The sequence below is a fragment of the Polypterus senegalus genome, chromosome 2 (assembly GCF_016835505.1).
Source record: "Polypterus senegalus isolate Bchr_013 chromosome 2, ASM1683550v1, whole genome shotgun sequence".
Lineage (NCBI taxonomy): Eukaryota > Metazoa > Chordata > Cladistia > Polypteriformes > Polypteridae > Polypterus > Polypterus senegalus.
In genome coordinates this window covers 191,382,885-191,408,744 of record NC_053155.1, presented here as the reverse complement: position 1 = coordinate 191,408,744, position 25,860 = coordinate 191,382,885, and the positions used below count along the sequence as shown (strand labels likewise).

At 38.4% G+C, this 25,860-nt stretch overlaps 1 protein-coding gene across 2 annotated transcripts in view; it reads right to left on the bottom strand.

The window, feature by feature from the left end:
• Positions 1-25,860, bottom strand: part of tspan7b (tetraspanin 7b) — a 318,804-nt gene that overhangs the window by 255,180 nt on the left and 37,764 nt on the right. The window contains exon 1 of one of the 2 annotated variants that reach the window (XM_039745088.1): positions 6,756-6,801. The exons of the other annotated variant lie outside the window; for it this stretch is intronic. Coding sequence (XP_039601022.1) covers positions 6,756-6,773 — 18 coding nt within the window. The 5' untranslated portion in view covers positions 6,774-6,801. Of the gene's footprint in view, positions 1-6,755; positions 6,802-25,860 lie in introns of those variants that run through there. 2 annotated transcript variants of the gene reach the window in all.

The following is a 25,860-nucleotide window of genomic DNA, read 5'->3' as shown; positions in this document are numbered from 1 at the left end:
TGTACTTAATAAAAAATTTCTTTTTAGGACTAGAACCTGCATCTTAATCGGTGGTGGCCTGCAGGGGGTGTCATACACCCCAAACACCAGACACAATTGACCAAAAGCACACAATGAGCTAAGGGTCTGTGCTAGCAATTCCTATTTTACTAAGCTACAAGTCAGCTTTCAGAAATGGAGAAAACATACAGGTGGAACGTGATGAAGATACTCTGAAAAGTCAGAACTGCCACTGCAAGGAACGGAGTAACACTCACACATTTAGTAACTGAATTATTATGCCACGAGATGCACTCACATGTGGAATGAGAAGTGCAATGTCCTCTTCGCATTGTGCATACTTGTTTGTTGCCCCTATTTAGCCTTGTATATTAATGGATGGAGGAAGTTCTATGAGATTCTGGAGTTGGGTGCTCAAGCAAATTCAAGAAAGTGCTCCTTCCTATCAACAGCACCACTTAATAACCAGGGTGTTAGTAATAAGGTTGCCAACTGTAATAAATAGAGCAAGATTGGTATCAAGGTCTGATGGGAAATAGAGCTATACAAATGGCATGCCTTTCAAGTGAAGAATTTCACAGTTTCTGATTTATATCTTGATGTTCAGATGTTAGCTCAGTTCTAAACAGCTTTCTGATTTTCCTCCTAATGTGTAAGCAATTGCTTCTGTATGTTGATGGCTCTTTAAATAAAAACGCAGGAAAGTTAATCCACACAACACGTATGTCAAGAGGAATGTAATCCTTTCATTGTGTCCTAAATTTTCTGCCAAATCTTTGTTTATCAAACCCACTTAATCCTTATTTATGGTTGTGGAGTCAGAGCATGGAAAGAATGTACCAGTGAACATGCTGGGATTTGAACCCTGTCTGCTGGAGCTGTGGGGAAGCAGTGCCGACCCAGACACTGCCTTAGCAAATCAGTAAATCAAACTTCTGCTACTTACACCTGGGTCAAGGAGGTTATGGGTGGAAAAAAATCAATTAAACCACAGGTGAGTTCATCAACAATTTCCTTTATTAACATTTATGCATGGAGACCAGCACTCTAGCAGCCTGATCTGAGGTCTGAAGCTGCAGCAGCTACTTTTATAATTAACTTGTTTACTACAAGGCAAGTTGCATGTACCCATGAGACACCCATCCTTTACCCAGAGCACACACACAACACACTAAACATGACTCACTACTTAAGCTGGCATGGAGATGCTCAAGATATGGGAGAAGTCAGGATAGTATTAGAAAGTACAGTAGTAGTATGGCTACATATATGGAACACAATGCAATTTTTAGCTGCATGTCCCACCAACATGTAACACAGTACCTCTCTCGAACACTATAATGACCAAGAATGTATTAAAATACAGTTACCTGAAGGATGTGCAGGGTTCACAAAAACAAGGAATCAAACCCAAGTATTAAGATCTGCAAGGAAAAAGTGTTAACCGCTATGTCACCATGTCTCTTCTATTGGGAGTTGAGGACCTCCATCCACTCGAGGAGGTAGGAGAACATGGTTGTAATGCTGTGCTTTTTAAATTATTTCATTTAAAGATCCAACATCTTAAAGCAAGATAATCTGCAGGCCTACTTTTAATGTTGGTTCACAAGATAAATTGATTTGAAAAGCACTTGGGTGCCTGTATAAAAAAATAAAACAAACTGGTTAGACTGGTAAAGCTCAGCATTGCCAAAGAAGTCCAAGTGTGAACCTGAAGCTTGTTGTTGAAGGGGGTTGTGCAACATCAAAAGACTTTTTGTACAGTGGCCGGGTGAGTATTACAAAATGACACTTAAGAAACAGTGGGCAACACTCAGAGACAAATGGAGGTCAAAGTTTTACCTTATGAATATGCATATAAGGGTTTTTTTTCATAAGAAAACTAGTTGTCTCTTTCTGGAAATCATCAAGCATGAATGACACTTCATGAATTAACCTTCTGATTCACACACTGTGATGGTTATGGTTCTTTAATGTCTTGTGCTTTGCTTGTCTAATATCGAACATTAAAGGGCAAAAGACATTTGAATTATAGTGTAGTTACCCACTTCCTGAACTCGCTTATTTCAGTATAGGAAAACTGAAGGTGATCCAAGCAAGGGTGTTTGAGAGAAACTAATCTTTCAACACAAACACAGATGGGGTCAACCAGCCTGACGCCTTAGGTAGTAAACCAGAATAGGTTAAGAAGGCATCTCAAGAGGATATGGAAAATCCGCACAAGGGAGGATTTGAACCTTGGTTTGTGTCTCAAGAGCTGTGACCACAAACAACTATGCCACCCTTCAGTTTGCTTGCACTTTATTTATTTGTAAAGACTTAATCCTGGCCTAGTTTGACATCAGCTTTCATAGAGTGCAACATCCTATTTATATGGAGTCACCTCAGGCCAAGGATGTTCATTTAGCTCATTCCACATAAGGCTGCAGCGGCTGCCTCTGAAGTTCAATTGTGCATCCATCACACTTCTTTGTTTGGTTTCCTTTCCTGCTTTTACAATTTTCAAGGTTAGACTGAGCACTTTGAATGATATTGTAGTTTGCTCTTTATTTTTAACTTGTGAACTATTCAAGTATTTTAGTTTATAGATGTTTATTGTGGGTAGCGCAATGGTAAATGCTGTTTCATCAAATGATTATGAATCGTGAATATATAGTCAATATAGTATATGCTTTGCATATCCTCTCCATGTTGGTGTAGATTTTATCTCACGTATCCTGAAGATGTGCATGCCAGCTTAACTGGAGATTGCAAATTTGGACTGTAGGCATGTTTCAGTGTGTCCTGTGATGGAATGGCTCCTGCCTGGCATCAGGAAAAAATAGATATATATGGAAGATTGCCATTGGTCTGTGTAAAATGTACAGTTTTGCAGGAAAGTAGAATTATGGTTTATCTTTATTAGGTGCAAATAAGGAGCCCATTGATGAGCCACTCAACTCTTTGGCACTTACACAGGACCCTCATCAATGTAAACCACTGACGGAACAGAATGTGGTCATTTACAGCACAACCCTAATGAGCTAACTAAGAAGAGAATATCCACTTGTGGATGCACTAAATAAATCACATCATGGAGTTATTCTGAATTTAAAGCCTCTGGTGGAAAAACAGAAAGCTAACTAAGCAAGAAGTTCAGCTTCAACAGGTAACTGACATTTTTAAGTACTTCGGTGGTAATGAAAGACTACAGATGCATTGTGATATGACAGAAGAAACAAAGATACTTAAAGCAGCTTGGGTGACATTTTCTTCCATGATTCAATTTTTTAAAGTCTGCTTTTCCCCGAGGAGAATGGAGCTTATTAGTGTAGTAAATAGGGCAAGGAATGGGACAAAAATCTGCACTGCTATTAATTACTTTACATGCCTACAAAACACATACACACTTTAATTTGGTTATGCTTATTATACAATCTTCAACAAACTCTGAAAGACTCTAGAGTCTAGCTTCTCTGTCACATGCGTGAGCAGGCTATTGATGGTGGTGCCATCCAGGGATTAGTAGTAACATATTATTATTGACCCATTCACTCCTTTTCTCAAACTAACCACATCTAATCCAGGGTCATGGAGAGTCAGAGCCTATCCATGCAGCACTGAGCATATGTTAGTAAAAAGACTTGGACAGAACACAGGTCTGTAATTACTTAGTTTAATTTTTAAATTGCTACAGTTAATGAGTTGAAATTTGAGCAAAAATTTCTGAGGTAGAGGCATGGGAGAAAAATACTAATTAGCTATGCTTAGTGTACTGTTTTACACAACTCTACAAGAATGTACTCTGCTTCTGTCCCATCTGTCAGCAGACTAAGCACGACTACCCATCAGTCATAGCACCCATTTAAATACTATGAAGGAAAAGTAGGGGACACCCACTGCTGAGTTCAAGAAGGACGTATTATCAAAGCCAAGTGTTTTAAATGCAGTTGACACTTTACTTCTGGAGTTCAAAAAACGTGTGTTGTTTTGTTCTGTTTTTTTAATACAAGGGTGTTCTTATTGAAAAAGGTTAGAAGTGCCTTAGACTCTATTTAGTTTTCATTTTTTTTTCAAACAGCATAATAAGAATAACACAAATGACACCATATAAAAATAAAGTCTTTCACACCTTCTTACAATAGCTATGCCTCTTAATCATTAATCATTCTGCTTTACCCTTGTAATAGAAGGGCACTGTTTAAACATTATTCCAACACGGAATCAAAGGGCCACAGAATATAACATTAATCAAATAAAAGATCTGAGTGGATTAATTCTGGAAAAATTGCCTGAAAAAAAAATTATGAAACAGGGGGTGGCCATAAAATTCCATCATTCAGTTACTTCAACGTTAAGCATCAAAATAAAATAGATCAGACAGACAGACACACAGACAGAAAGAAAGAAAGAAAGAAAGAAAGAAAGAAAGAAAGAAAGAAAGAAAGAAAGAATCCCACATATACAACAGATCTTCAGCTTTAGTTATATTATTGTCAATTAGATCATCACCCTCACTTTTCTCCAGAGGATATGAGTCAAACCTGCTTTGCAGGTGCCATCATACTGCATGAACGGATTGACGGTGTGTGCCACTCCTCTTAGTTTCTCATGGGACTGAAGCCATGCTGCCTGCAGTCTGAAAAGACAGCAAATTCATTTCTGCCAAAGCTAGTTTCTACTCAATATTTTGTGCAGAAACTACAGGTCTGCCGACATTACATGGGGCAGGCAAGATAAACAAGGCCAAGTGTAGATTTTGCTTGCAGAGCCATGCCACCCAAGTATTTAGGAACAAGCTGCACATACTAAAAACATCCTTGAGGTTCTGCAGTAACAGGGAAGACTAGACAGGATGACTTCTTTACATGTAGTCTTTGCTACATGTCTCAGTTATTAATCAGGTTTTGCTTACTGCCTCCTTGCCGATTCATTTAATACACAATAATCCTTTACAACGAAATGACAGTCAAGCAAAAAGCCATTAGCATTCCAAGTAATGAAATCATTCAGCATGCTGGAAATAGGAATGTTAATTAATATGTTATTTTCCTGGTAAAGTATATTTGATATTGCTCACCATGGAATACACAATATATCAAAAAGTAGCTGATTAATTAATACCCTCAGTAGTATTTCATACATACTGTGCTAAACATTGATACCGGCACTATGATTAGCACTTTTACCTTAAATCTCAAGGAGAATGGGCTGAAATCCTGCTTTGGACACTGACTACGTGAAGTCAGGGAGCTCACGGCTTTCTCTGGAGAAGATGTCATTTGGATTGACTTGTCATTCTAAACTGGACCTGCTTATGTGTGTGTGTGTGTGTGTGTGTATCATTTGTAAAGACGTAAGATCTGATTCAGGGTTGATTTGCACCTTTGACCTGTAGGCTGCATGGACAGAAACATTCTCCATAAATCGGAGATTAAATAGGTTAAATAAGACATATGGAAGATCTTCATATCCTAGTTATCACACACAGACCAACATATCAGAACCCCTCTTGTTGTTGTACGAGTTGTTGTTGTATGAATTTATATGATAAAAAAGAAAACGTATAAAAATACTAATTTAAGTAAATTTGCATTAACTTGGTCCAGTGCGGCTAAGGTGTTTAACGCTTCTTAAGTGGTGCATAATAAAAAGAAGAAAGGTTGGAATTCTTGCTTTTTTAGGGTACATGATAGTCAGAGGAGCGCATTATCTTAGCATGGTATAACTATCATATCTTTTACAATTATCGGTAGATGAACTAAGAGTATATCCTAATTTTATTTTTTTTGCAGTTAAAAGAAAGAATGTTTTATTCAGCATGTGAAACAAGCAAACCACTTATCCATCTAGTGATCCATTAGTAGAAATATTGAAACCATAGCTCCATTAAAGTTCACCACTGTCGCTACCTAGGCTCAGAGCCAACTGCATGAATCTGTAGCCACTACACTAGCAAAATAATTCTTTCAAAATATTATTGTGATTTATGCTTTAAATGATTATGAAAATATATGCTTTTCTTCTAAATTTGCAAATTTAGCTTGCTCAAAAAAATTAAGATATTTTCCCTTTAAAAATCACTCATAGTTTTACTTTTACTTGCCATTGTCTAGCAATGCCTTTTCAACTTTGTGTATTATGACCTCGACTTTCCGAACTGAGCCTCCCAGATGAGAAAACCATGCTGTGATGAGAGCAAGCAAAGCAGAAACCCATCAAGCTCAGCAGGCAACACAAGCCACTTAGAGTCAGAGAGAAGAGGCATGACGAACTAATAAAAGCAAACATTAGTTCATTATACAAATATGAGCATTCCAAGATTAGTCAAAAAGGGTAGCAAAAATGAGCAAGCAACAATAATTAAATTGGCACACTAGACAACCACAACTCAAAAAACTAACAAAAATAGCGCAAAGAATGGGATCGTTCAGTTGGACATGCAAGTACCTACTTAAATAAAGCACAGAGGGAAAGGTTTTCAAGGGTAGCACCCCATCTTTTCTATGAGCAACCCAAAACCCCAACCTTGCTGTGCCTAACATCCCAACATCTTTTAGATTCCTTACAAAACAGTGCAAGAGGCATTACCTCTTAGCAGCCATACAACTCAGCAGAGAAATGTTCACTTTCACTTCTTCCTTTAATAATAATGAAAGCAGCTTTGAAAAAAAAAAACACTCTACATTGGAGTGACTCAAATAACAGCTTTTATGCACATATAATGCACAATGTTAAAGCAAAGGCATGGAGTATTGATCTCCCGTTTACTTTACCCTCTCCTCATGTGACATCAGACCAGGTCATATTGCTAAATCACCAATCCTGATAGGCGGCACTACGAGCAAACACTGAGAAAGTTGCCACAGCCCTGGACTTCACCTGTCTCCACACATCTGCCACTGCCAAATTAGAATCTCTTCTTCAGAGTCCTCAGAATCTCTTCCTTATACTTGGCTTCAATCCTTTGTATGGTTATACAATCTCCGCTAAATGTCTTTTTAAAGTCCCCTTGTGGATAAAAAGAATTTGGCAGCTTTCTACAAGGATCCATCTTTATTAAGCATATCACGTTCTGCCGTCACTATATAATTGCTTTCTTTTGCTTTATAGAAAAAGGTTTTAGACTCACCCAATTTTGGTAATTTTATTTTTTTTAATATAATGTAATGTATGCATATCATCATTAACTAAAAAAGCAGATGCAAATTGTCTCAAATGCATATACACTCACAATTACAAAAAAACAACTTTATTAAACCTGCAAAATGTTTCAGCTCAATGTTACCCTTTGTGCAATTCCCAGATATTTCAACACTCGGAGTAAAATTCTGTCTAAAGGTTTTACTTCATGAATCTCCCACGCACACCAGACAATAAAAAAGATTTGATCCCTCTATCCAGTTTTTAAATCATTTCAAGGTTAAGGGAGGTTGTTGCCTATCCCAACAACACACGGGTGCAAGGCAGCAATTAAACCTGGCACCAGTACTTTGCAAGGTAACCTTATGCCCACCCTTGATCTATCAAAAGTAAAAGTGTGATGATCTGCCAAGAGCCTGAGGATCAGTGCCAAGTCCGGTAATAGAATAAGGGAAAGCAAGAATGGCAGAGAAAAGGAAGGAGTCATACAAAGGAACAGGAGTCCAGCTGCCAAAGCTTCCTGTACACAGAACAACCCCAAAATATACAGAGCAGGTCTATGCCTTTACACCTCCACTGCACACACACTCATATTTTACTGTGAATGAGGAGCTCAGGTTCCCATGGTGTGCAGAGCAGTGACTACATCAAACACATTTAAATAAAACTGTAACAAATTTGGTATCTAACACTATCTAATGGCTTTCTGAAGCTTAATACAAAACTGGGACAGAACATATAACTGGTGAAAAAAAAAAAAAACAGTTCCTATGTAAAAAATGTTGTGGCTCCTCAGACATTTGACTGCCAGGTCACTGTCTGATTATAAGCATAGAGGCCACATAAGGAGAAAGCTGATATAGTGTACAGCACAGCAGACACCGACACTAACTCGTGGTTTACATGCTTTAAAGAGCTGGCTGCTGGAATGATTCTATTTAAAGATTAAATATTTATCAACACAACATAAGGGAGGGCATACTTTTATGCCTAGTATCGGCCTTGTTTAAACGGTTAATTTGTGCTCGATAGTCTCAGGTTTTAATTATGCAAAAACAGCACCGCCATCTGTGGTCACACAAAAACATGCTATTTTAAAAAGCTTCTGATGTCATGTCTATTCAGACAGCTTGAGCTCCCTCTGCGCTTCCCGCGTTCACACAATACAAATATTGTAGCATTATTTTGCACTGGATTTTTCTCAGTGAGCGCGTTTTAAAATACCATGGCATGTAAACAAAGCACACAGCATTTTTTTTTTTTTTACAATTAATGTAATTTTCAAAAAGTCCTCTGGCATCATCACACAGAAATTAACTTTTTCCTCAGCCATTTTCAAATGGAAAGGCACCAAAGTGGTGAAGGAAGGAAAAGAGAGTGAGCAACTAATAATGGCAGCTATATACAACTAATAGATGTAAATAATTTGGTACAGAATTAACGACATGTATTTAGAAGTGCTGCCTGATTGAGCAATTGACTGATCATAAAATTAGCTAAGGGCTGTTCCAATAAAATCTAGATGGACAACCAGGCAGTACCAGTAATGCCCGAACAACTCTGTAGTTATTGTTACTAGCACAGAATCTCCCATCTATGATACTACTTAGCGGCATCTTCTTATTAGCGGCATCTTCTTATTAGCAGCATCTTCTTATTAGCAGCATCTTCTTATTAGCAGCATCTTCTTATTAGCAGCATCTTCTTATTAGCGGCATCCAGATGGGATGCAAGTCAACATGTGCCGGCCAAGTAACAGCATTAAAGGATCAAACAACACTGTCAATAAAGAGGTGTAGAATAGTTTCACTGCATATTCATTTTTGTCAAACTGAGGAAATTGTGATCAAATGCAACAGACAACACATAGACAATATATAACCTTTTACAAGTTAGTCAAGTATACATGGAAACATTCCATTTTCCAAAATCCATCCCTCCTTTCATTTTTCAAACTCCTGATGAAGGTTGCTGGGGAGCAGGAATCTACCCCAGTAAGCAAAGGGTACATTAGGAATAAGTCTAAATAATAGTTTTCCAGATACAGTTTTTAAGTGACTTTATTAGGTATGGTTTTACAAAATGCCAGCGAACAATGAATGTAATAAATGCATAAACAATGAATGCTGGTAATTTTATTTTTTTAATTTAAATTCAATAAAATGAACTCATTTAAATGCAAATTACTTACATAAAAATAATATTGAAAGATTAAGAATGACATGCCAAAACAAAGATATATTGAGTAACCAGGAAAGCAACAGACAAGCATGAGGCATAAGAAAGAACAAAAATGTCTTCAGTAACACATAACAACGAAAGTCACAAAAAAACGATGTCGAACAAATTCACAGAAACATTATGAAGCACCGTTTAGAACAATAAGCCCTTTTAGCAATAATTATGTTCTGTAACGAATTAGTCACTCCACCATAAACGTCTGATTGACGGAGTGCTGCTGACATGGTTGTCCTTCCAACAGAATCTCCTGTCTCAGCAGAGGACCTCTGTTAGAGTGACTATTGGGTTTCTTAGTCATCTCCGTCACCAAAGTCTATCTTGTCCGGTCCAGAAAGAGTCCTGGTGGTTTCAAACGTCTTCAGTTTTACAATAATTGAGGCCACTGTGCTCCAGGGAACATGCAGAGCTTTAGAAATGGTTTTACACCCTTGCCCTAACCTATGCTTCAGAGAGTTCCATGGACAACATGGCTTGGTTTTTATCCTGACATAAAGTGTGAATTGTGGGACCTTACATACACAGGTGTGTGCCTTTCTAAACTGTCCAATCAATTCCGTGGACTCCAATCAAGTTCTAGACACGTTTCAAGGATAATTAATGCAAACAGGATGCACCTAACCACAATTTGGAGTACACTATATAAATGAGAGAGTTCAGATTTTGATTTTTAACAAATATGCAAACCTTTTTGAAAGCATGTTTTCGTCTTGCCATTATGGGTTATTGGGTGTACACTAACTGGCACAAACTGCAAATTTACCCATTTAAAATTAAATCTAAAACACTATTAAGTGTGTAGAATGTGGTGAGGTGGTCTGAATACTCTCTGAATCCTCCATGTACAGTTAAACATTTTGCACTCAATTACTTTTCACCCAGTTACTGATTTTGTTGGAGAAGGAGCAATAAGCCTCTTCATAATGGTTGAACAGGTTAAGGTGGTAACCATCCTCTGTCTTCATCCTCATGTTATCAACAACCCTTTGCTTCCAGGCAATGATAATACCATCATTGCCCAATTTCTCATCCTATTGCTCTTGGTTTTGCACAGTATATGCTTGTGTTTGAGATCTTTGTCCCAATTTTTTCTAAACGTCAATTTGCCCTTTTTGTATAGTGCCATAAGAATTAGCAACTTTTCTTTGCTTGACTGTGTCTCCAATGCCTACATCTACCGGTTTCGCACCTTCAAATGCTCGCTTTTGATGATATTACTGATGTCCTTACAAAAGCTAATCCATCATGCAGCACCAAATATTCAAAGATAGGTGTCTCGCTAGGGAAGTTTGTAGAAAATTTCCTTTCCAGAGGTGGTTGGTCCCACCATACATCTTCAATGGCATAACAACCTCCAAAGAGGTTGTATCACTAGTAGCAAGGCAGGAAAACTCAGTGACTTCAGAATTCACTCTTTTTAACAAACACTAGAAGTCAGTAAGGAGGAAGGTGGTCACCCTTGTGAGGCGACCAGAACTAGGCAAGAAACCAAATGGAAATTTCAGCTGCGTATGGGCCTAGGAGCCAATCCAAATCATACACCAGCTAGGGATCAAAGAAGAAGAAGAAGAAGAAGTCAGTAAAATGACTAAAACACCGCACTAGCAGAAAGTTTTCCATGGAAGTGAGAATGGGATATCCATCCATCCATTATCCAACCCTCTATATCCTAAGTACAGGGTTACAGGGGTTTGATGGAGCCAATCCCAGCCAACACAGGGCGCAAGGCAGGAAACAAACCCCGGGCAGGCTGCCAGCCCACCCCAGAGAATGGGATATCAAAAAAGATATTTTAGAAGTGCTCTGACCTCTTTGGATAACCCCCACAGATGATAGCACCACCTTTGCTTGTCACTCATGTACTGCTAGTTCTAATATTACTGTTCTTGAAAATCACTCTCTTAATATCCTGAATGGGAACTTACTGCTCCCTTCTCTTCAGACCCCTGAGCGTCTTACTGCCCTTCACTTACTAAATTTAAACATTTAACCTCTCTCACCTTCCAAACTCCCAAGTCATCCTGCATTAAGGGAATGGCGCAAGCCTTGGACAGAAGACTTTTTCAGCTCAATTTATTATTCTGGTGTAATTTTTCCTGTGTTACAATACAGTGAAAAAGAAAAAAGTAAAACCAAATTGACCCTACAACAGTGTCTCAGCCAATACATTCAAAAGAAATAATGCAAGACCAAGGATTTTAACATAAACTTGTTGTGACTTAAATTGATGGTGGAAAATGAAATTTACATTTAAATCAATCCCACCAAATTAATTAACAGCACTAAACTAATTTGATTAAAGGCTAGCAAATTTAAATATTCTTTGTTGTAAAAGGCTGAAAGCAGTATCAGCTGGAATCTGAAACCTTGTAACGCTTGGCACAGTTTCTGAAAGGCAGAAACCTGGCAAAAAACAGTAAATCTCCTCTTTAATTATTTCTGTCTCATTAGGCTTTAGACACAAACTTATTGCTTGCAATGATTTTCTAATTAACCGCTAAGTTTTGCCACCAATTGCATAGTGTCATTTGATTTTAAAATTAAATATAGCCTGTATTCAATAATGCTGGAAAAAGGCACAGCACCAATGCAAAATAACACCAGACCTTACAATAGAAAGTAGTAAAGTATAAAAAGCCTAAAATCCTCAGGAAACAAACAAAAGCAAGAAAGCTTTTTTTCATACCAGGAGAACTTAAGCCAGTCCTATAGAACTGGGGGTGAAGGAATTTACCAAATAAACAAGCACTTGAAAGGTACAAAAATACCCTGCATGCACACCTCCATTGCAAGTCAATTCAAGGTGAACATGGAAGCTGCATACTGTGCGACAATAACCTTGAACCATAGCACTGTGATCCAACAGGACTAATCACTTCACTATTCATTTGCTTGTGCGAGCCCAACACATTAGGATAAACACTAAGTTTTATTTTATTTTTTTCAACAGTTTCCCTGTGAATACTAATGCACTTGCTATAATGTCCATAAAGGTTTTCTATGCTTGAACAGTTTTGTGCACAAACCCTTGTAAAGATGACATTGACTTAAATACACATTACATTTACAGGCAGCACACACTTACATATCCTGTAAACTTATGTTTTTATGGTTTTTAAATATTAGTAGAGTCATAAAATTAAAATCAACTTAGAAAAAATAACTACAGTAAGTTAAAGGTTCATTATTTTTCAAATCAAAGTTATTTCTTCACAAACATGGTATATATGCATTTGCTGCACAGCAATGTCTTCTGAAATTAAGCATTAGAAATACATAAATGAAAGACCTGTGCATGTGTGTTTGCTCTGCTCATGATCAACCACAACCACTAGATGGCACATGTGTGCATGTTTACATTTTTTTCCGTGCTTGCATGCTCCACACTTCTCACTACCAAAGACTTGTGTGCAACAAACACCACAGCGCAACAACGACGTTGTGTTAAAGACACAAATGAAGAGATACAACCTCGAAACGAAGCAAACGCCACGGCTCACCAACATACAAGTGAAACGCTTCAACAACGGATGGCAAGGCTTGAAGTTTTCACTAAAAACATTGTCTATCTGGAGGTGGTTTGTCGAGACAAAGTTTAATAGGACTCATATGCCAGCGATATGGCTATGATATGGCATCGCCAGAGTCTTCTTATGAAAGCCCCGGAGGCAGCTTCACAGGTGGGAGCACATCCTCTGCACTCAGTAATTCTTAAGAGTTAGCTGACATGATATAGTAAAACTGCTAGGGTGTCTTCAGGTTGTTTTTTTGTCCCAAAAAATACATACTGCTAGTTTTCTATAAACTAAATTAAATTGTTGCTTGCTGTGGCCTTTGATTTTCTGGTGCTGCTCTGTGCTCCATGACTTCCATTAAAAAAGCTTAAGAAAGAAAGAATTAGCAACTGAACTTTTCTTTGCCCTGCTGTGTCTCCAATACCTACATCTGTTTGTTTTGCTCCCTCACATTAGATGATATGACTGATATCCTTACATCAGCTAATCCATCATGCAGCATCAAACATTCAAAGAAAGGTATCTCACTGGGGAGGCTTGTAGAAAATTCCCTTTTCAGAGGTGGTTGGCACCACCATACATCTTCAATGGCATAACATCCTCCAAAGAGGTTGTATTACTAGTAGCAAGGCAGGAAAACACAGTTCACTCTTTTTAACAAACACTAGAAGTCACTAAGGAGGAAGGTGGTCGCCATCCTGAGGTGACTAGAACTGGGCAACCGGAGAAACAAGGCAAGAAATAAAATGCAAATTTTGGAATCTCTGAAACCTGACAACCACTGGCACCCACAGCAGCATACAGACTTAGGGGCCAATCCAAACTATACACCAGCTAAGGAGAAGAAGTTGAAAGAAAGAAAGAAAGAAAGAAAGAAAGAAAGAAAGAAAGAAAGAAAGAAACTTTGCTATCCCCATTGACAAGGTTTTCAATTTGAAAAATACCAAACTCATCCTTTAATCTAAAAGTATAGTGCGATTAATTGTTATGAATCACATTATTTTTTATACTTCATAAAATGAAGCCCTGTTGAAAGAGTTTTGAGCTGAAAAAACAACATTAAATTGGTATTAAAAGGTACAGAAAAAATTAACTGAAATTCAAATGAAATAACATTGTTAAAGAGCATGGTCTTAGTAGCATAAAATACTGACAATACATTGGCACGCAACAACTGTGTTAAGCTTTGGTTTGAGTGATGATAAATGTAAGCTTTACACCATGTTTCAAGGCTGGTGGTACGAGAACTAAGTTTTGGTAACTAGCTTAGGAAATCTCAGGATTGTGCACAAGTAACCTAGGTAGGTAATTATTTTAGAATGCACTGGACCAGAAAAAAGACAATAATACTTAGAAAGAAGGCAAACGAGTTATCAGGATCTGCAGCAGAGATTCGTCACCCAAGCACCAGCAAGCCTAGCTAACAAAGCCTAGGGATTAAACTAATTTGTAACTAAGCAGAGGAGTCAAAATTGTAATTAGTAAGAAAAGAGTCCTAACAAAATTAATTAAATAGGGCACATGTAAGGTTTCTTTTTTAAAAGTATCCAGCTCCAAAGATGCTGCTACGTCACCATCTTGAATAGTCACCACATGATGGTAGCATACGTTACATCAATGTCAGTCACATGGTGGCAACCTAAACAATATAGCTATAAGAAAGCATAAAATGGTGACACAAAACAATCTTACAGAATCGAAGAGAAATTGCATCACCATCATGAAAAATGGTAAAGAAAAAATAATTTCCAGAATCAATATTAACTGCAAAAAATGTGTAAAAAACATACGAAATACCCAAATACCAAGACCATGACACTCAGTGGCAAAATTATGAAAATTCTTCTGAAGTGAGTTAGAGGTCAGTTTCAGATAGCAAGGTCAAGTTAGTATTTCTTCACGTTTACATTACAGCTCAACTTTTCCCATTATCAATTCTTAGCCAAAATGCTCTTTACTACTTAAATGTACCACCCTCGACATTCGCGGCTCAAAATGTTATTGCTACGTGATTCACTTGATGTCACTTTAATGATGCTCTATTTACCTTTCAATTGTCAAGTGGTAACATTACAAATGAATGTGTCAGGAACACATTAGTGTTGTCTTGAGTTTTTTTAAATTGTTTTTGAGTTTTAAAGTATTATTATTTGTATTATCGTTATGTTTATGACATCATCATGCTGCCATTTTCTTTAGGTGCCACCATTTTGTGCTCTATGTGATATGGATGTTATCCTGTTGCAAGCTGCATGGTTCACAACCTGTGATATCATCATACTGGTAACGTACAGCCAATAATGTTCAAATAACAAATAAAAGATGTGTCTTTGTTTCCAAACAAATTCACCTCTCAAACACAAAACCAATTACAAATTCCTCTGGTTTCTCAAGAGAAAAGGATTTATGACTTATAATTTCATCTTTTCTGGTTTTGATTATCTGTTATTCATCTTTGTGGGAGAAACTGCCTTTTCAATGGACCATTCTTCCAAAGAGCACTTTGAACCTTTAACTGTTCTCTGTCCTGTGTTGTTTTAACGTATCTAGGGCTACAGTACATTCATACTGCAAGTCTCAGTGCTCAATTTTGAATTTTTGTTCTGATCAGATTTGCTTATCTTGTTCGTTCACATTCCTAAGTACAAGTGACCTGTATCTTACTGTAAAGTGATTGCATCTGTCCTCTGAAAAGACACGCATGCAGACACTGATAAGTTTGTGCACAATTCATTTTGCGGCACCAACAAACAACATATTTGGTATTAACATCATGGTATTACAAATGACAAAATGAACACACTACCAGCTAATGCATGCAATGCATTTTGCCTGGAAGATGGCAGTGTGTCAGCCGGACATGATTCAGTCAAGAAGGCCAAAAAAAAAAGTCACACGACTATGTTTGCTGGCACTGCCTTACCAAGAAATGTGTGGGCATAAGCAATGGGGGGAGAGTGACTGTTGTCACAGCTGTAGCTCTCTTCCATTGTTGCTTTGCAGCGCTGCTGGTGCTGGCTGATGATGGCAGCATATAGGCAAAAAAAAAAAAAATCACATGAATTCTGATGTGATTGTTCTCAGTCATTTCACATGGCCACAAATTGTATATGTATCTGATCTGGGGCCACATATGAGAAGTGACTCAAAACCTGTTTCATAAGATCAGACTTCTGTGTCCAAACATCAGATTTGTGCCACAATAAGGCAAAAAAAAAAAAAAATCAGATTTGAGTCACTTCAGCCTGGTAATGTGAACCTGCTTGTGGTATCTTACCAGAATGCTAAGCCCTTCTGGACTGCACATCAGTGTTTAAAACATTAGACTAAAAAATTCTATACAAGTGTCTTCTCATTGGTTTCATGGCTGAACTGAAGAAAACTGCATTAGGAAAGGTTCCAGACGAAAACTGTTTGTGTGTCCTTCACAATTTGTAACTTTTGTTTAAACTGTGCTATTCTGTGGACTCTGCGAGATTTTAAATATTTAATGTGCCTTTGTTCACTTGGCTCTCTCTCTAAGGGATACTTTTTTGTATTTCATGTCATTTTCTTTAGATGTCTTCAGCATTATATACTGTGTTCATTTACATGTTCAGGATGTTCAAAGGTTGGTACCATTCAGTCTTTATTTTATATGGCATTGTTCAACCAAAGAATCAAAATATGACAACAATAAAGTTAACAAATATGAATAAACTTTAGTTTGGGAATCCATTATAAGCAGGCATTAACACTCTGCGCGTTACAGTACATATTATAATTCTTTTTAACATGAAATACACAAATGAAAAATGACAGTAGTATATTTTAAGACTCTCATTATTTTAAATGATAATTTATTATTCTTAATAGCACAGTTAATAAAATGTTTTGTGAGTGCCATGTTCAATGCTCTGGCATCTCGGCCGGTATGGAGGCTAGTTTATTTCCAGGAAAGGAAGGCCAGTATGGAAGGAAGGAGATGGATGGACATCCCAATCGGGATGTGTGCTTGTATCTTTCTCAGAAGGAAGGGAGTCCAGTGCGAAAGTACAGATTGTGGCTGTTTTCTGGGGTCATGATCTCCCTCAGCACACACGATAGCAGTATCCCACTAGTGGAACCCCCATATGGATATACAAAGGACAAGAGAACGCTGTTGGGATTGTTGGGTTCCACCAAGAGGAGCTGGGAGGGACACTATCCCTTCTTTGAAGAGTTGTTCACCTGAACCAAAAGTGCTTCCAACATATACTGCTGTGGCACCAGAAGTATTCCTGGCTTAAAAGAAGCTGATTTTTCTGCCTCAGGAGGCATTGTTGGGAGAAGGTTGAGAAGACTTCCATGGGACGCATGGAAACGAAGATGCTTGGGGCTTTGTTATGTTGTCTAGAAAGAAGGACGTTAGACACTTGAGAAGTTACTGGCTTAAATAAACCTCCTTTTAAGTGAACCTGTAAATGTGTTGTGCAGTTGTGTCCGGTGTTTGGGGCTCAGCCACAGTTTATAAATTACTAATAGCTGAATTATACTGGATACCTAATAAATGGTGCAAAATATTTACACAAGAAGCCCATGTATTAACTGTCTAATTAAAGCTTTTCATCTTAAATTATTTAACCATGCCTGGAACAAAGTGACAAGCCTTTCTCTTGTGGTGAACTCCTATAAGTCAAGGAAGCATTCTTCCAATAAATAAAAGGACCCAATTTCTCTGATCATCCTAATATCAAAAGCTCTGCCATTGCCATCTTCATAATTTGATTCCGCTTTTAAATAGCCATTCGAATGGAAGAGAAAATACGTTTGAAATGGAAATTTTGCAGTAATAAAATTCTGCAACAGTTTCTCTCCTTGTGTTCCGTCTGGAGCTGGATTGACATTAAGCCAATGATATTAAATCTGTGCAAAACAGCTTGGCAGTTTCTCTTCCTCACATACTGCCAAGATTAGGAGCAGAGGATCTTTCCTTTTGTGTTTGCTATCATAAAGAACTCCCAGTTCAACCAGTGACTTACTAGGCACGCCATAAACAAGTCACAAGAAATAAACTATTCCATTAATTTTTTGATGCCTTCCAATCCATTTCTATATAAAATGTCTTTTTTCAATGTGAGATAATTTACCCACAGAAAATGCAAGTGGACATGGGAAGTACTGAAATACCAGACATAATTCTAGAGCTAAGAAGGAGCACAGTGCTATCCTAATTTAAATCAGTGGTAGAAAAATACATTTAGAATTTAAGGAGTGTGTCCGCTGTATGTGTGTATTGTTCGGGGTATAGCATTTATGTGACAGTTGCATGTTTATTTATCCCCCCCCCATGTTATGCAATGCAACTGAATTTCTCTTTTAGGATCAATACAGTACAATGCATCTATCTATATATCTACCCACTAAAAAGGTGTGTGATGCAACAAGTGAGTGAACTAATATATTAAAACTTTCAAGGGCACAGCACAATCTTCTCATACAGACTACATGAATGTATTCATCCCAGAGACTACCATTTTTTCACATATTTAAGATTTGAAAATACCACCATTTAATCTTACAGAATTTGCAATTCTCTAAGAAGGGCTAATGTCTTATTTATTTATTCATGCACATAACTAAAAAAAATACCAACACAACAACAGAAATGTCAGGTCAGGTTGGGGAACATGCACTGGTTACCACAGCTACCACACAACAAAACAGCTTGGGATCCTGGTTGGCAACACCCAAAGCAGAAATGCGGTCCAGTCTCATCCCCCAGAAGTGACCCTCTATCTGCCACAGCCAGGTGTTATATGGGCCTCCCCTTGGCCTGGTCCAACCACTTGGGTCCTCAACAATGAGGATCCTGCTAACTGGATCTCCCTTGGGGAAATCACGCCACATGGCCGTAGTGCTGTAACTGACATCTATCACAATGCAGGTAATGTGCCTCATTCGGAACTCCATGAGCAACCATTGGTTTCACACAAAGTCAAACCCACAGTACCCAAGGATTCTACGAAGAGACATAGTACCAAAGGAGTCCAGTCTTTAGTAATTGGATAGCAAAACAGGAAGCAACAGGACTCCAAAGACTTGGACCTTCGTCCTTTCGCATAGATATCGGGAGCGCCACACACCCCTTTTCAGCGACCTCATGACCCCCACCCGCTCTCCTAATCCGTCTACTGACTTCATAGGAAGAGTCACCAGAGACATGAATGTCACTGCCGAGGAAAGTAAACCTCTCGACAAGGTCGACACTCTCTCCACAGACAGTCACACTGCTGATGGCTGTGACCAAGAGGTCATTAAAGGTATGGAATTTGTTTTTTATCCAGGTGATTACCAATCCCACAGACTCAGACTCCTCACTCTGTTTCTTAAGAGCCCCAATGATAGCCTCCATTGACTCCACGAAGACCACAGCATCATCGGCAAAGTCAAGATCAGTGAATCTTTCTTCACCAACAGATGCCCCACAGCCACTGGACCCCACGACCCTGCCCAACACCCAGTCAATACAAGCACTGAAGAGTGTAGGAGCAAGAACACACCCCTGATGAACCCTAGGATCAACTGGGAAAAATGCAGAGATCCTGCCTTCACTCCGCACAGCACTCACTGTACCAGTGTATAGGCCAGCCATGATATCCAGAAACCTGGTGATGATCCCGCAAAGTCTCAGGATGTCCCACAGGGCAGCTCGATCAAATGAGTTCAATGCTTAACGAAAATCGAAAAAGGATGCAAAAAAACTCTGCCAATATTCACGTGTACACTCCATGAGAACACTCCATGCCAGGGTGCAGTCAATGGTAGACTTCTTAGGCGTAAAAACCAGACTGCTTTGGTCGCTGGTACGTGAGCAGCTGACCACGGACCCCATTGAGGTTGACCCTACCAAGAACCTTACCCAGCACTAAGAGCAGTGTTATCTCCCTGTAATTGCCACATTCCAAGCAATCACCCTTCCCTTTCCCAATAAAGGCAACAAGTCCTGTTTCCCAGTCAGTTGCGATGATGCCATTCTCCCAAATGGAAGCAAGGATTGCTTGCGATGCCAGCCTTACCACCTGGCTGCAGAAGTTCACCCCGGGTACCACAGATCCCTGCAGCCTTCCCTACCCTCAGCTGGTCCACCATCTCTGCAATCTCAGCGAGAATGGAAGGTTCAGAGCTAATTGGATAATCAGCCTCAAAAACTGTGACCCCAGAGATATCCAGCATCCTAGCCAGAGGATCAACTTTAAACAGCTGTTCAAAGTAGCCAGCCCAGGGGGTCACAATTGCAGCGTCATCCATAGGGATAATTCCATCATCCACCTTAACTGCGACTCTCTGAGGAACAGATTCAGATATGTGTAATGCTTCAATTCCTCTGTAAACACGATATGGGTCACTAGACCATAGATGAAAATCAGTCCAAATAGAAAAATAATAAATGAATGAAATATGTATTTCACCAAAGTTTTTATGAAGGAGAAACCAAAAGGAAAAAAGAATGCCTCACATAGAAGTAAAAGCCATTTCCATTTTTCTAAAAAATGCTTTTCCTGTAGTATGTGTTTGAGGAACTCCGAGTTCATCAAGGCCGCATACAGGAATGCTCCGTTCAGACTTTTTTTAGGACTGGCACAAATCCTTGATTTAATAAGAATTGGATAATATCAATTTAAAATTCTTTATCCTTTTAATTTTATTATTATTATTAATTTTTAACAATAAGCTCTGCATCATCGGCTATACAGAAGTCTTACATTTTATATTAAAGTGGTATTTTTTACAAATAAACTGAAGGCACAGGACAGAGTTCTCCAAGAAAGGGAGTTATGGAATAGAGCCATAGGCTGGTTAAATGAGATACAAAGTGCTGAAATGAAGGGGCAAAAAGGTGTTAAGTCTAAAAAGAATTTTGTTATCAAAAGAGTATTTTTAAAAATGTAATGCTGAATATTTTAATATCTATACCTAAAATGTGAAATCAGCAGAACATGCATGAAATCAGAGATAGAATGATAACCTAGTAAATGTTCAGAAACAATGTGCAATTTACACAAAACATATAGAAGTGCTTACATTTAAATAAAACTTCAAATAAAAAGTAGCAATGAGATGAAATCTTGGATTTTTCTTTGGCTGAATTTGCTGCAGCACAGTCAGCCACACTTCCAGTGCAGCACTTTGACAAGGACCACACAGTAATACAATTATTAATTTATTTAAATGATGCTTTTAACCAAAGCAATTTTTATGAACTAGCATGTCATCATGCTGGGCTCTCAATTATGGACTGAATAAATGAAGCTGTTTTCTTTATCCTCTTTCAAGAGAGCTGCTTTGTGATGAAAAATAATGCGCAAGATGTCAGTTGCCAGAGAGACAGTCTCAGGAGAAAGTGTCCTAGGAGCCGAATCCTAGAGGTAACAATTTCACGTTTTATAGAGGCAACAGGGTAACGCTGTAGCTGTTATGAAGGTTGTTAAGTGCATCAAAGTAAGTATAAACAGACCCTTACATTTACTTCTTGGATGCGATACTGTACATCGTACTTTCACAATTTATTCCTGATTGTTTTTTCAGTCAATATATATTAGTTTGGACAGCACTGCCACCTTGCAGATCCAGAAGACTGGGTTCTAATCCAACATAATTTTATTCTGTATGGCTTTTCCTTGCATTTCTTGTACCTAAATGGACCTTCTCCAGATATTCAGTCTCATGCTGTATACCAAAGACTTTTGTATTAGGGCAATTTGCCGAGGGTGAACTGATCAGAGTTAGCAACTGTGAGAGTGAAATCCCGTTCAGTTCTGGTCCCTGCTTTGTGTCGGACTCTGCTTTTCACAACTCTGTGAAGAATAAAGCAGGTTTACAAAATGAAGTGTTATTTTTTTATAATACCATAACCAGACCAAAATAATGGGTTCAAAACAATTACACTTAAATTATATCTCCCTGTGATAGACTCATGCCATGTCCAGGACTGCCAAAAAAGGTTTTTGCTCCAAGTTGGATTAAGTGAGTTTAATAATAATAGGTTGGATAAAGTAAATAAGAAGATTGTCAAAACTAGTTAATCCAATTCAGGGTCACTGGGGCTGGAATTTATACTGGCAGCACCAGGTGCAAGCAGGAAAGAACTACAGTGGTGTGAAAAACTATTTGCCCCCTTCCTGATTTCTTATTCTTTTGCATGTTTGTCACACAAAATGTTTCTGATCATCAAACACATTTAACCATTAGTCAAATATAACACAAGTAATCACAAAATGCAGTTTTTAAATGATGGTTTTTATTATTTAGGGAGATAAAAAAAATCCAAACCTACATGGCCCTGTGTGAAAAAGTAATTGCCCCCTGTTAAAAATAACCTAACTGTGGTATATCACACCTGAGTTCAATTTCCGTAGCCACCCCCAGGCCTGATTACTGCCACACCTGTTTCAATCAAGAAATCACTTAAATAGGAGCTGCCTGACACAGAGAAGTAGACCAAAAGCACCTCAAAATCATGCCAAGATCCAAAGAAATTCAGGAACAAATGAGAACAGAAGTAATTGAGATCTACCAGTCTGGTAAAGGTTATAAATCCATTTCTAAAACTTTGGGACTCCAGCGAACCACAATGAGAGCCATTATCCACAAATGGCAAAAACATGGAACAGTGGTGAACCTTCCCAGGAGTGGCCGGCCGACCAAAAGAGCGCAGAGACGACTCATCCGAGAGGTCACAAAAGACCCCAGGACAACGTCTAAAGAACTGCAGGTCTCACTTGCCTCAATTAAGGTCAGTATTCACGACTCCACCATAAGAAAGAGACTGGGCAAAAACGGCCTGCATGGCAAGACGCAAACCACTGTTAAGCAAAAAGAACATTAGGGCTCATCTCAATTTTGCTAAGAAACATCTCAATGATTGCCAAGACTTTTGGGAAAATACCTTGTGGACTGATGAGACAAAAGTTGAACTTTTTGGAAGGCAAATGTCCCGTTACATCTGGCGTAAAAGGAACACAGCATTTCAGAAAAAGAACATGATACCAACAGTAAAATATGGTGGTAGTAGTGTGATGGTCTGGGGTTGTTTTGCTGCTTCAGGACCTGGGAGGCTTGCTGTGATAGATGGAACCATGAATTCTACTGTCTACCAAAAAATCCTGAAGGAGAATGTCTGGCCATCTGTTCATCAACTCAAGCTGAAGCGATCTTGGGTGCTGCAACAGGACAATGACCCAAAACACACCAGCAAATCCACCTCTGAATGGCTGAAGAAAAACAAAATGAAGACTTTGGAGTGGCCTAGTCAAAGTCCTGACCTGAATCCAATTGAGATGCTATGGCATGACCTTAAAAAGGCGGTTCATGCTAGAAAACCCTCAAATAAAGCTGAATTACAACAATTCTGCAAAGATGAGTGGGCCAAAATTCCTCCAGAGCACTGTAAAAGACTCATTGCAAGTTATCGCAAACGCTTGATTGCAGTTATTGCTGCTAAGGGTGGCCCAACCAGTTATTAGGTTCAGGGGCAATTACTTTTCACACAGGGCCATGTAGGTTTGGATTTTTTTTCTCTCTAAATAATAAAAACCATCATTTAAAAACTGCATTTTGTGTTTACTTGTGTTATATTTGACTAATGGTTAAATGTGTTTGATGATCAGAAACATTTTGTATGACAAACATGCAAAAGAATAAGAAAGGGGGCAAATAGTTTTTCACACCACTGTAACTCTGAAAAGGGCATCCGTCTATTTCATAGCCTAATCATACACATACTCTCACACACACACACACAAACACAGGCACATCAACATACAGACAATTTATAGTCACCAGTCAAAAGTCCTTGTGATGGGAGCGTCACACATGGGCGCATTGGAGACAGATTAAAGGTTCGGCTGATGGTAATTTCCTACTGGAACACAGGATGGCACTGTTTGCTAACACCTGTGACAGACGGCCAGGGTCCTTGCCTGGCCCAGACGGTTTCTTACAGGAAGGACCAGGGGAGAGAGAGAGTGTACAAGGTATTATCTTGCTCAGATCAGTAGATTGCAGCCCCACAGGGCACACTAGGAGTTTCATGCCTCAGCCCTGTTGGGTTCCATGGGTGCCACCAGGGGGTGCTGCAGGGATTGCAGAGACCTAATTTGTCGAGCTTCCTACTCAACCGTAAGTGCTTCTAGACCACGCTAACAAGCCACCGGAAGTACTCCCAGGTGCAGGATAAAAGAAGCCACTGCTCCAACAGCCAGTCAAAGGGGAGATGACAAAGCTTGCAGGGAGAAATGGAAGCAGAAGACAGAGAAGAAGAAGAAGAAGACAGAGAAGAAGAAGAAGAAGAAGAAGAAGAAGAAGACGACAGAGAAGACAGAGAAGACGAAGAAGAAGAAGAAAAGAAACGGCTGTGTGCTCAATATTACTTGTGCTTTGCTGTACTGTGCTTTTGTGCTGGAGGGAAACAAGAGGGTAAATAAAGCATGCGTGTGCAGCTGAACATGTGTATGCATCTGTCTGTGTCAGTCCACACACCTTATCCCTTCCTCCCTCTGCAGACCAGAAGACTGATGGCTTTACCACCTTTGATGTCACTTCTGGTGTGCGCCCAACGCGTTTATAACTATTTTTTTTTTCCCAGTTATACGGGGTTTGCTTAGGAGTTCCCCAACACTTCACAATTATCTTCATTTTCTCGTACAGGGGTTAAAAAACGAATGTCACTGAAAATAAACCTATACAGACATAGGGGGCTTTTTGTATTGGATGCACTAGGGGAAAAAAATAACACATGAAATATAACAATATTATAATTATATTACAAAAATTATAATAATTTATAATTAGTAGTAAAAGGCTATCCAAAGGTTGTGATATGTGCACAAAAAAAATCTAAGAGCAACAAGTTTAAGAGCAGAAACGAGCCACAAAATGCTGGTTCACCCTTTTTGATTGATTGCTATTTTTTTAATCAGGGTTGTTAAATATAATAGTAAAGGATACTTCTAACATGTCTGAGGATTACTGTGAGCAAGTGCAAGAATGAACTACAAAAGAACGAAACAGAAGTTAAAGCCTGAGTAAACTAATACTAGGGTCTACTAGTAAAATAAGATTACTAACACTAGGGAATTGTTGTAAGAAATATCCACCAAGAGATACTGCACATGCCACATGCCGCCATATTTATATCCAAAATATGGGTGACTTCACCGATCTGAATATCGCAATCACCAGAACAGGAATTTGATAGAGCACGACCAAAATGTTATTGCAAAAATAATAAAGAAACACACTGGACTCAAAATCAACACCTTTAAAACAAACTAAAGTGAATACAAAGGTTAGAAATAAATTCCCTGTGTTAAAATAAACCAAAAAAGGATATAAAATAGGGCAATATTACAATCATTTTTTTTCTTACTACTGTGTTTTTCTATTACACTGTATTTGTGACTGTTTAATCCAGTATTATGTTTTATATTAAACCTTATCTGTAACAACTTCCACCATTTTTGTACACAACTATATATAATACAATACAATTTATTTTTGTATAGCCCAAAATCATACAAGAAGTACAGCAATGGGCTTATCCTGTAAAAGACCAAATGGCTGCTTTCTTACTTTTGGCCTTTTCTGCCAGAATAGGCTCTGGGCCCCCGTAATTCTGAGCTGGATACATGTTTGAAAATGATGGATGAATGGGTGGATGGATGGTTTTATTTACCACTTTGATGTGCTGCTTATACAGATAACAAATACAAATGAGAAGTCTATTGTATTTGTCATATAAATCAAGCTTATCAACAACTGCTTCTAACATTACCATAAATCATAAACTTGAATTTAAAGGTTTATAGCTTTACTACTGTCACTTACAAAAAGTGCAGTGAAATTCTTTCTCGCTTGTGCTAATCAACTTTTAAGTACATAACAATCAATAGTAAGGAAGATTAATTCTGAACTGCATTTTCACTCCCCAACTCCATGTTTATTCAAGTTTATTCACATCTGAGGT